General features: G+C 43.0%; 1 protein-coding gene across 2 annotated transcripts in view; it reads right to left on the bottom strand.

Annotated features, from left to right (window-relative positions):
* The window catches only part of mib2 (mindbomb E3 ubiquitin protein ligase 2), a 47,432-nt gene that overhangs the window by 22,221 nt on the left and 12,630 nt on the right, over positions 1–12,581 (bottom strand). For both annotated transcript variants that reach the window (XM_022753167.1, XM_022753168.1), the window contains 2 exons: positions 10,478–10,873; positions 8,656–8,827 (listed from right to left, as the gene is read on the bottom strand). In XM_022753167.1, coding sequence (XP_022608888.1) covers positions 8,656–8,827; positions 10,478–10,873 — 568 coding nt within the window. The remainder of the gene's footprint in view (positions 1–8,655; positions 8,828–10,477; positions 10,874–12,581) is intronic.

Raw genomic sequence — 12,581 nt, 5'->3', positions numbered from 1 at the left:
ACAACTTCTGTCTAGTTTGCTGAACCAAGTGGATATCCTACTTCAGACAAGGTGCTTTTTCCTGCCAGGATTTCAGGATGATGGACAACTCATCTCAACACAAAGCCGCCTTCTAAAGGTGAGACAGTCACCTGCTCAGAATCTGACGTACCTTATGGTAAAGATTTGATCAGATCGTGGTGCAAAGGAGCTGCCTATTCCCATACTTTCTCGAGGAGATACTTGTCTTGATCAAACCGCAGCTTCCATCTCAAGCAAACACGGATGAAGTCAAAATCATATACAATCCAGTGTGATCAAAAGAAGAAGAGCCGTGTGAGAGCTGCAGTCCTCAGGGAGCCTCATGGAGGCTTTGCTGCCTCCACGTATCTCTCTAACACTGGAGTTAGGGTTAAAGCTAGCCTTGGCTAACTCCCCCCCCCCGGACAGATTTGTCAGGTTCTCAGTTGCTGGAGCAGGAAACAAGTCGCACATTTGGCTCTTAACAGTAAATCTCAGTGTGGGTCTGTTCTGAGAACGGAGAGCAGAGCTTTGAGCCTAATCCCTGGACAGCAGAGCTATCAGGAAGCAGGCCACCACAGGGCAAAGCAGGGAGCATGTGTGTGTGTGTGCATGTGCATTAACGCCTATATTTATTCATAATGGAGATACAAGAGGAAACGCTGTAGATACAGCACATACAGTCTGTATTTCTTCAATGAATTTGTGTTTTTAGAGCTTTTAATATGGTGTAATTGTCATAAGACTTACTAAAACAAAGTTGGTTATAGTAACAGACTTCCTGAACTCACAGTATTAAGGGGCCAAGGAGAAAATGTTACAAGGTGTGCCAATTTCCTGACGGCACAAAGCAGATTTAGTTCAGAACTGAAACGCGACCAAGAGAACTGTTAATGACGTGAGAGCTCGTTCAGCATGAGAAGAGACGGCTCCTATAACGTGACCCGAAAAATGATTTCAAAAGTAAAGAGGATGTGAGTGAACAGATGTCCTTGTTTCACGCCAGAGCAACGTGACCTCGGCGTCTGACGTGACGTGTTGTTTCTCAGGGAAGCGACTCTGACAAACACAAACAGCTCTTTCCAGGGATCAAGATTTCTAATCCTTCTCGGCCAGATGTCACCCCTGCTCCCAGACAGGATGATGACAGGAGACCTACACCTAGTGACACAACAGCCAGGTCAACAGTCAGCCAAGGGCTAGCTTTTAATCTTTGAAATAAAGCCAATGGGATTCACAGAACAACCGCATGTTTATGATAGAACTACAGAGTGAGTTACACAAGGCTTGCGTGCTTTACATGAAATAAGGATTTGAGGACGAGGACAAACCAAGTTTAGCTTTAAGTTACGTTGAGATAGCAGCTAACTTTACCCTTTTATATAGGCCTGTACGGCGCTTTGCAAAAGTTTAAAAGCAAAGTGAGGATGCTTTAAAAATAACCCCATTGGATAGATTTCAATTTATCAATTACCTTCATATGAGGTGCAGTAAATAGAAAATGAAATCCAATCACCCTCTTTCCTCCTGTATACAGTTTGCTTACTCATAGTTTTTCAAGGATCTTGGCAGGAATCAGAAGCAAGAAATCATCAAGAAAATGTGAAATCATGAGAGACGTGAGAGACCTCCTCTGGTCAAATCCTGATTTTATAACTGTGACGTCATCTGACAAAAATCACCAAACACATAAAGACAAAGACTGAGCTGTGCTTTCAGCTGGATTTACTGTAACATGATCACTCCGAGAGAAAGGCATTTGCTTATTACAGTCATAGTGAGAGAGAGAGAAGGTCTCAAACCCAAACTCAAAACCTGGAAGACGGACTATCTTTCCATCGGGATCCACAACAGTTTAGTCTTTATTTACTTCAACTCCAGAACGTCGCAGACTTTTATTAGACGCAGTCGAACTCTCTCTGTTTGATATGTAGAGTTGGTCATAGACGTTACTGATGACCTCCCTCTCTCCTGCTCTCTCTGTTCAGTGTGTCTTATGTTTAGTTATTCCTCTGTCTCCTTTAGTAATAACATGGAATCAAAGTAGTTTATTTGCTGTGAAGGACACGAGGCTCAGTGTATTGGAAGTGCTCCTCCTCTTCTTCCCTGCAGTTCCCAGAGCAGCCGAGAAACCAGAGTGGCCTCGGTAGACCGCCACTGACCAGTGGTGGAAATATCATCAGTCACATAATTATAAATACATCATACATTTTGTGGTGGGAATGGAAATGAGGAAGAAGTGTAAAATCAACATACATACATTTCAGACAAGAAATGAGCAGAGAAATTGTCATTTCTCCTAATAAAACCAAATTTAGGAGGAAAATCCAGTCAAATCTGACAGGGTCGCCCCGGTGGTTCACCTGGCAGAGCGCATACCATTTAGGTTCAGTGACAAAATGTATGTCACCCCATCTGTCTCTCTCTTCCCTAACTTTCCTCTCTCTCTCTCTCTCTGACTGTCTCTGTCATAATGAAGCCAGAAAGGGCCAAAAAATAATTTTGAAAGAAAAAAACAAAAAAATCTGGCAAGAAGACAGAGGGAGCAGTGGAAAACTCTGCAGGAGAGGAGTGGGGAGAGGCCGGTCAGATGTTCCTTAACTGTGACGACAGGGTGGGGAACTGAGGAGGTCTAGTAAAGCTTGATGTGCAAGGGAAGGATTACAAAACCGAGTTGACCTGATACGTTCCCTAGAAAGTGCATGAGTGTTGTTTATGTGTGGAAGAGCTGATTAACCAACTGCATACCGACTATCTCCTTGTAAACATATGGCACACACATATGTCGCCCTGAGCGCTGTCGGCGTGCAAACATGTCTCCAAACGAACACAGTAAATAAACATCCATCATCGCTACCTCTCGGCGTCTGGTTCAGAGTAATTACACTGCAACAATAGTTTAATCAATGTCATATCCTGAAGATTCAAGTCACAAACAATGGCCTCAGTCAGTGCAGAGGAAATATGCAACAACAGGAGTCACATAAGGTAACAGTATCTGGTAACTGTATCCAGCACACGTTATCTAACACACGTGAGTTCTTGAAGGATGAAAATGTTAACATGCTAATCTGCACATTTGAGAATGCTAGAATGCTAATCCAGTTAAATCTGTTGTGATTACAATGGAAGACACATGCACAGAACATCCAGCTCAGGTCTCGCACACCACGTCGCTGCAGCACTTTTAATAGCGTCGACAACTTCCCATTGCTCCCTCAGGACGCTAATAAAGTTTCTGCCTCCAGTGTGGTTATAAACTCCAAATAGATCTGCCCTGATTCAGTGGCCGTTAAACCCTCACACATGTTTGGTCCACATGAAAGGAGTCCCTTTTTCACCATGTTCAGGCCAAACCCGGTCTCCTCACATACACCGCCACGGGCACAACGAGAAGTCACACTCATTATGAAACTGAGTTAAATTTGCCAAATATCAGTGTCTCATGACCGCCAGATTATAAATCAGTCTTTTGAAATGCTGTCAGTGAAATATGGGTCAGCGTTGTCTGGAAATAAAGAAGTGCTGTGTGTTGGGTAGCACGAACTGCACAGAGCTCCTCTCTTTCACTCATCTGACGAGAGAAGAAGTGACTTTCATGTGATGTTCTCCCAGATGAAACACTCTGTCCCAGCGCCAGGCGACAATCGCTCGCTCCGTTTTCACTGGAATTATGCAAAGATGTTCTTTGATAAAAAAGGATGAAGAGAGAACGCAAACACCCGGCGCTATGAATGAATAATTTCACGTTATTATGACGAGCAGCGAATTGTGAATTATATTGATAAAAATTCTCTCGTTTCATTTATTTATCTCGGCTGTGCTGCAAAAACCTGCAGACGTGCATTTGTTTTTATCACCGCTACCAGGCAAGCTCGGCACTGACTGGTGCTGAATGCAAATGCATGAATGAAATTCCTGTGTAAAAACTAATACTGGACCCAAAATGCACACACACAACACACACACACAACACACACACACACACACACACACACACACACACACACGAGTCATAGATGCAAGGATTTTTTTTACAGGACAGCAAAAAAGCAAAACTGCTAATATCTTAAAATCTGGAAAAAGCTAAACAAGCCAAAAATCATTATAAACTATTCTGTAACATTTGACGTAAGATTTAATTTCATGCAAAACAACCTAGTTTCCTCCAGTTGAGAAACGTTGCTAAAATTAGAGAGATCCAGGAAAAAAAATCATCCATGTTCTGCAACTCACTGGTCACTTCCCTAAATCGTTCTTCTGTGTCTCTGTTGGAATACACAGCGTAGCTCACTTATTCCACCAAGTGTTTCTAAATCTGCACTGGTTACCCAGAGAGCGCCAAATTCATTTAACAATTCATTTAAAATCATTTGTAAAGCATCGCACGGGCTGGCCCCACAGTTAATTACTGCGTCCACTGACCACAGTGAGATCACTGAGGTCGACTGACCAGCGACTTCCTGCTGTCCCGAGGTCGAGGCTAAAAACCAAAAGGCTTGTTTGTTATGATGTTTTCTTTTATTATGTACTTCTTTTTTTATCTATTATTTAAGTTATTTTTTGGGGCATTTGTGCCTTTATTGTGATATTCACAGTGAGAAAGAGAGACCGGACAGTCAGGGGATGACATGCAGCAAAGACCCGCTCTACCAGGTGACGCACCGAGGCGCTGTACAGCACATTGTAACCCATGTTTCAAAAGCTGCTTTATAAATAAAGTTTTACTTACTTACCTGTGGGTGAGATTTCAATCCAATTTAACACTGAAACGGTTTGTTCACCAACAATAGTTGATGCAAATACGTTTTATAAAAGCTGGAATTAAATTTTAACTGACGAGCAGGAGAAATGAAAGGAATGAAAGGAAGACTGAGTGGAGCAGGACAGGCAGTGCTACGGCTGAGTGGATGATGAGATGGAAAAAAATCATGATGGAGTTTATGCAAATGAGTTCACAGCACTGCCGTCAGAAACTAAATATGTGGTGGCCAGTGATGAACCAGCATCCTACACACCGTCTAAAGAGTCATAGCCGCTCTGTACAGAAGACTTCATCCACATCACGGCTGCCTGACTCGACTTCAGATGAGTCACAGGCCTCTTTGCCACTTGTGGACATTAATATACCGTTCATGTTTCAGGCGCCATAAAAATAATCTCCCTGAGCGTCGCGGTGAGGAGAGAGGCCCGGTGCGTTATCAGTGAGGTCAGTTCATTCACAAGTTCTTGAATGGAGCTCAATTTTCTCAATATCACTCAGATTAGTGAAACTAATTAAAGGGATGCCAGCGTTTTGAATAACGTAGCACTGAGTCGCCCTACAATAGTCTTTCATAAATAGGTTTTTATGCAGCTTATTGTGTGTTCTTACCACAAAAACATAAAATGTGCTGTTTAACTGCTGCTTGAGACACATTTCACTTGTGCTTTTATTGTGACCTCTGCGAATGTCAATTAAATTATTATGAATTACAGCAGGAAGCAGGAAGTTATAAGCTCTTAAAACCAGAAAAGGTTCATTGTAGAACAACTGAGCAACAGCATTTCATTACATCATCACATTACACATTTAAACGGTAGCACTGATATTAAGGTGGCTCAATCCAAAGAAAGAAGGAAGTCAGTTATTTTTAGTTTTCCAAGTTTAGCCTTGTCTTACTCAGATGTTACATGCCACAGTTTCATGGGATGACAAACAACCTCTAAATAACTCAGATTAAAAGGCACAGATGATAAATGTGTCACTATTTGACACATTTAAAGGTCCAATATTTTAAAAAGGTCTCTGTCCATGTGTAGTGTGATTATAGATCAGGTCTAGGTTCTATATTAATACTGTGAAAGTATCAAAGCCTCAGTCCACAGAGAAATGCACACAGCCTGTATTCAGAAACTGAGCCTTAAAACCAGCCATCAGGACTTCTGGAACTTTGTGATGTCACAACAAAGCACCCAGTCACCAAGCCCCGCCCACCTGGACCCACCATCCAAACCTTTACAGGATTTAGTGTCTCTGAGTGTTTTTACCTGAAATCTGCTTTATTTTTATTGGTTCACTCAAAAAACAGTCAGCCAATCAGAAAAGAGGCTCAGAGCCTCCTCTCTTCTGATTGGCTCACCGACCTGTTGTTACTAGAGCTCCAGAGAGAAGCCTGAGAGAGGAGATGTAAAACTACAAATATATCTTCTTATGGATCAACACTTCAAATAAAACACAGAAGAAGCAGAAGAGTTTTTTTTCTTTTCCAGACTATCTGCTCTAATCAAATTTCAATTTATTTATAAATCAAGACATCCTGAAACTGAAACTGTCAATACTGTAAATTATTGAAAATCATCATTTACTTAAGTTTTCATCAATATAAAAAGAAAATTTTTCCCAATTCACTGAAATGAAGATTGACTCAAAGCAGTGACCTGTTTGGACGCTCACCATGAAAAACACGATCACCTAAATGAAGGACACAGCTGAGCCAAACAACATTTGGGCCTCAATGACAAATCAATAGTTCTGGTGGGAAAGAGAGGAGGGAGACAAAACGAGATTCCAACTACTGTCAGAGTGATGAAACGATCACTGCGCTGGTCTGTCTCACTGGAAGAGGCCGGGTTTCACCCAAGAGCTCAAACCCGCTGCGAGTCCACGAGGTACACAATCAAACACACACCAGACCGCCATCACAGGAAATGAAAACAGGAAGTGAAAAGATACTGGGTTCAAAATCACGACCAGGAAAGATCCGAAGCTAAGGTGTAACAATTCGTCTGTTGCACTGCAATTAAACTATAAGAATAACAAATTAAAACTGTGAATTTGTTCTCCTGTCTGGGGCTTTAACGAACACACACTTTTGACTCCTGACCGATTCAAATAACCGTTTTTTAAACTCACATTGAAGCTGAAGAGCGACGAGTCATGATTCACGCACCTATTTGCAGCGGGGACGACAGGCGCAGGAGAATAAATGGAGCAGCGTTGGACCTGGACCAGGATGAACTATAGAGGAAATCTGGGTCATACATATCACCTCGTTAAAATGAGAACAGGCCATCCAGCTGACATTCAGACGACGCCCGCGGCAGTTTGGAGCTTTACTGTGAACTGATGCAGAAGAGTGGATTCTGAAAGGAGAACTCACTCCAGTAAATGTGGACACACAGAGAGAGGGAACGTGGAATCAGCCGGCTCAAACATCTACCCACAGCGAGGCCGAGCGAGGTTTTCAACCAAGATAACCAAGTACTTCCTGCTCAGTGCGATTAATTATAATTTAACTGCGCTTCCTGCTCATGTACGTGAAGACTCTTCCACACACAACCCTCGCTTCGGTTTTTATTCTGGATTCATTATGTTGTCTCTTTTTTTTAAAATTTGTCCTCACACAACTTTCCTCTCACTCGCTGTCACTGGGTTTATTTTTTGTGAGGGGGAGAAAGAAGGAGCGCTTGTTTTTGATACAGCTGAGAATGATCTGACATTCAGAAATGAGGTCGCGTTGAGAGTTATGAATCGAGATAGCGATTTTAACTTATTCAGCAGAGCGACTGACGTGTTACTGTAGCTCTAATAACCACCATGGCACCGGTTCAGGAGTCGTTGGTTAATATCAAACATTATTTACTTTACTCTCATTTATCTGTTGGCTAAACTGCACTGTGATTGACACAAATAAAGTGAAACCTGATGTAATCACAGATAAAACGTTGGCTGTTGGTTAAAAGTACTTAAGGAAAAGAAAGCAGACGCAGGACACCTCCTCCCCTCGTCTCTCATCCCCTCAGAATAAATACCTGAGTGTAAGAAGTGTAGAACCTTGTTAACGTCCATATGATGTTTTTATATATTACAAGACATATGATGAGTGAAATAATCATCAACACCATGACTGAGTGTTTCCAATGACGGTCTCATAAAAACAGATTCAGGGTTTCATACGTCACAAACCTCAGGAACCAATCCTGTCAACTTGTGGGGACAGGGGGGCGGGGCTAAATAAACCTGACACCTTGTCAATATAGAGAGAGAGAGAGAGAGAGAGTTAGCATTAGCACAACTGCTAACACTGTGTCCGCCACTGTCAGTTACAAGCTAACAAACAACATAAATACTAACTGCTGACTGTGCTGAAAAGATGCTAACTACGCTAACCGTTCTGACCCGTCTGCTAGTCTCTGGTTCTGGTCTCAACAGACTCCTCCTCTGAGTCTGGGTCTGACTGAGGCTCAAACATGTGGCTGAGTCTGAGGTGGTGGGCGGGGCTCAAGGCCTGATCCAGATTTCTCAACCAGGAAGTAAGAGTAGATGAGCTTCAGACCCAGTTTTTATGTGTGAAAACATGTGAAACTAAATATGAATCACAGCAGAGGATTTCACAGAGTTTAAAACAACGTCTGGCGAGAAACTTTAACTGAGAAGAAATCCTTACAACGGCCAGAGATCTTAGTTTACCAACAGAAACCTGAAATTAACTAAAGAAACTAAAGGAAGTTAAATGGAGGAAGCAGCACCAATAAGAGCTTACCTCGTCTGACTCGAACTGGATTTGAACAGAGCGAGCTAGTCGAACAGAGATGTGGTGACGGGCGACACCATAATTAGAATTTAAATGAGGAGGGGTTGTGCCAGGGGGAAAGCGGCGGTGCGTAACTCACGGTTGGGAGTGCGCCGTCTCGTAGCGCTCGAACGCGTGGCTCAGGTCGTGCTTGTTGTTCATGTAACACTGGGTGCACAGGTCGTAGTCGAAGCACACTTTGCACTTCCATCGCATTCCCATGATGCCGTGCTTCTTGCAGCTGTCACAGATGATGTTGGAGTGACGCACGCCTGGAGGGGAAGGAGAGGGGAGCGGAGTCATCAATTTAAAATGTCTGAGGTCTCTGTTTCTGTTTCTTTCTATTGGATTTCTGCAAAGAAATTCATGTCAGGTAAGAACTTGTCATGTTCTGTGTAGAAAGTATCTATGTCTTTCCCGTATCCAAGTCACTGAAGCAAGACAAGACGTATGTCATGTCTTTACAGATGTCACTTATCACAATGGCTGATATCATGAGATGTGGAAGAGCTGAGGCACAAACAGCATGACAACAACGCCCCCTCCCCCTTCGCCCCTCATCCCTCCTCCTCCTCTTTCGCTCCATTAATTGAAAGATCGGCTTCTCGGGCAGAAAAATGTCACTTTAAATGGAGCAAAAATGCTAATGAGTCCTACATTAATGTGTGTGTCATTCAAGTCCTGAATAGAGCTGGATGGCTGACGATGAAAAATGGTTCTTTACAGTTACATGCTTACTCGAAAATGGGCTTTGTGAAGGCTGCGTGAACAATCACAATGAACGAGATAAACATGGAGAAACGGCTTTTCAACACAGACGAGGCTCAACAGCGAACTGTGCGATTCTCCATCAGGAGTCTGTGAAGAGTTCTCAAAAGTTTGACTTTAATAACAACGATTTTTTAAAAGATTTACTGAGAAATTAATAAAGGGGAAATGAACGCCATCAAAACTTTACAGTGGGTCTGCAACAACTAAATGTGACTTATTGTTTGTGAAACAAAAACGGGAAAAGGGAGGGAGACTTAATTAGAGCAGGAGGAGGACTGGGAGGATTTATGGGAGCCACAATGGAAAACTTCATGGAGAGAGAGGTTTGTTGGAAAAACCTCATCAGGTTCTTCAGGCTTCCTGTTTCAAAGACTCGTCGTATAATTGTCCAGTTGCTGCGAGTTATTATCATATAATCCGGTCCAGCAGGAGGTTTCATTAAAATGTTTGTCCTGCTCCATAAAAACCATTATAGTGGCTCAAACCAGAAACACCAGTACAACTGACTGGGTTAGCATTATTCATGATATCTTTAAAATGGACAGAATAACTTTTTGAAAATATGGAAAAGTTGGATCTTGTACTTATTTGTTTCATGTAAATATCTTTGTCATTTTTAAGTGGATTTTAAATCATGAAGGTAAACTCTGATATTCTGGTTCTGTTTAGCTCTGTGTCTATCTGTTGTTTTAATACAATGATTATTGTGTTTTCTAAGCGCCACATCAGCTACAATAAAAAGAGCATTTAAAATTAATTAATATTTAATTTGGAAAAAACACTTTGGCAGAAAAGGACAAAGCTGATCCTGAGTGGCTCTGAGGAAAATGGGTTTTTAAAGCTGCAACCAACATCTTTGTAAAAGTATTAGCAAGAATCATCGAACGTTCTTAGTCTTGTTTATTTATTCTGTGACTGGACATTTCCTGATTTGAAAGATGGTTTCGCTTGTTTTGAACTTTATTTCATTAAGAGAAAGTTCTACTTTGTTAAGATGAAAATAGTTTTGTAGAAAAAACATTTAAACTTATTGTTTAATGTAACATATAAAAAGTATTGTTCTGGTCTCATACCAAACCTCAGATATGGTTTTCATAGTAGTAATGACAAATTTGAAATGAGAGCTAATGACCCTCGTCTTCACTTCTTACCGATTTGAGCGTTGTCATAGAGCAGCAGGTCGTAGGCACCCTGGTATCCAGTGCGGTAGTTGGTGCGTGTGCCGCTGTCCCACTGCACCACCACCGTCTTGTCTGGTGTGGTGGTGCTGCCCTGCCGCCCGATCTCCACCACAGTCCCCACGTGGCCCTCGCCATCGTCCTGGTTTCCCCACTTCCAGTCCAGGCCGCGCACCACGCGCATGCCCACCTCCATGCTGCCTCTGTCGGGGCCTGGCCTGGGGGCTGAGCGCAAGGGGCGGGGCCTGGCGGCTCTGTCACTCCCGCTGCTGCGCCGCTGTGGCTTGTGAGGGGCGGGGCCGGCTCGTGCCGATGATATTGCGGGCAGGGACGGCACCAGGGGTGTTTCCGGGAACAGATCAGGGGTCACTGGAGGTCAAAGGAGATAGAAGGTCAATGGAAACACAGAAACAAAGACACAACAATGACAGTGCAGTAAAAAGTCAGAACTAAACATAAACAGCTGATCCCTGTGAACCTGTCTGACTGTCACAGCTTTACAGGAGCCTCAGAAAACTTTGGGTCCATGCACACAACCTGTGTGTTGTCTGACTACGTGTCTGTCAGTCGCTGTTGAGGGATTAATAAAGCAACATGCCAGGTGTCTTATTAATTTTCCGAGCTGTGTTCTTCTCTTCGCTGGTGGATCATTCACAGGAAGCCTCGCTGTGTGTCATGGCACATTTCTGGAGAGAGCAGCTGGACTCGACTGCTACGCCCTGCTGAGCTAATCAAGCCCTGACCTGACACACACACACACACACACACTTGTACTGTGAGTTTGTTCTGACATCCATAGCAGGACAGTCTATGGGCTTCATTCATGCTCTAAACCTGAATCATAACACACAACGTCTTCAAGCTAACGAGCAAAAACTCTGTCAGTGACAATGCTCAGTACTGTGCACATCTCAGGTATCTACTGGACCTACCTGGATCTCATTATAACTCCTACAATAACCTGAAAAACCTAGAATTGAACTCCTGGAGTGTGAAGACTGCAGATTTTGAATGGACGCCACTGGCTGCTCAAAACAGGAAGGAAGCAGCGTTTCTTTGGGAGCTTGAGTCAGCGATACGGAAATGAACCTTTGGTAAGGAGCACGACCAGCAGCAGTCACCCAACCAATGCATTAATCACATGTGACGCATCAGAAGATATTCTTTCACACACTCACATCAATTTAAAACCGATTTAAAAGCACTTCCTGCTGCCACTGCAGAGCTACGTAGAATTACTTGTGAGGTTGCAGAAAGGAAAAAAACAAAAACAGCAGCTAACATTTGTCCATATAACTACAGCTCCGAATAACAACCCACACAAAGCACGTTGTGTGTTTACGCCTCTTCCCTAAAACGGCGATAAAAGAAAGAGGAAAGTTTGCCGACGATATCTGCAACACGAGGAAGGCAGACCAAGAATCTTTCAGCTAAGTGCTGTTAAACTAGGCTGATACACAGTGCCTGCAGAAAGTGGAGCGCACGTCCTAACTGCTGTCGCTTCTCACCGACGGACTCACCCTCACGGTTCCTGCTTTGTATTAACAGCCCATACAAACAAATTCACAGCACCTGTAAAAGTCACATACCCTGAAATCAAAGTCCCATGTTTGTCAGAAAGGTCGCAGACCTGAGCACCTCACCGAACAGACGGTGCTGGTAATCCATCATTTCCCTGTTTACAAGACGCACTAATCTAAATTAGAAGGACAATGAAGAGACTTAAGCCTTTTTCTGTGGACGGAGAACAAATTATCTACGAACGCTGGTGTGGACAGGAAACTTTCAACATGTTTCAACGCCGTCTTAAAAGTTCATCCACATTCGTCTGAGAATAAGCCAAAAAAAACAAAACAACCTCCATTCATCTGGCACCTTTCACCCGATGTGCTCTTTGGTATAAACAGCCTGACAGTTCAGCCACAGGGTTTACTTACAAAAAAAGATCTTTCAATAACAGGGAGGGCAGATGTCTGTAATGTGGCCGAGATTACACGCGCATGCTTATCAAGATTACAATGTCATTTAGGTATTAAAGGCATCTGCTTAAGCATGAAAACATATGGGATGCCGGGGA

This window comes from Seriola dumerili, unplaced genomic scaffold, assembly GCF_002260705.1.
Source record: "Seriola dumerili isolate Sdu_G_001 unplaced genomic scaffold, Sdu_1.0 BDQW01000190.1, whole genome shotgun sequence".
Lineage (NCBI taxonomy): Eukaryota > Metazoa > Chordata > Actinopteri > Carangiformes > Carangidae > Seriola > Seriola dumerili.
The sequence above is the reverse complement of the archived record's forward strand: the minus strand, read 5'-3'. Positions and strand labels throughout refer to the sequence as shown.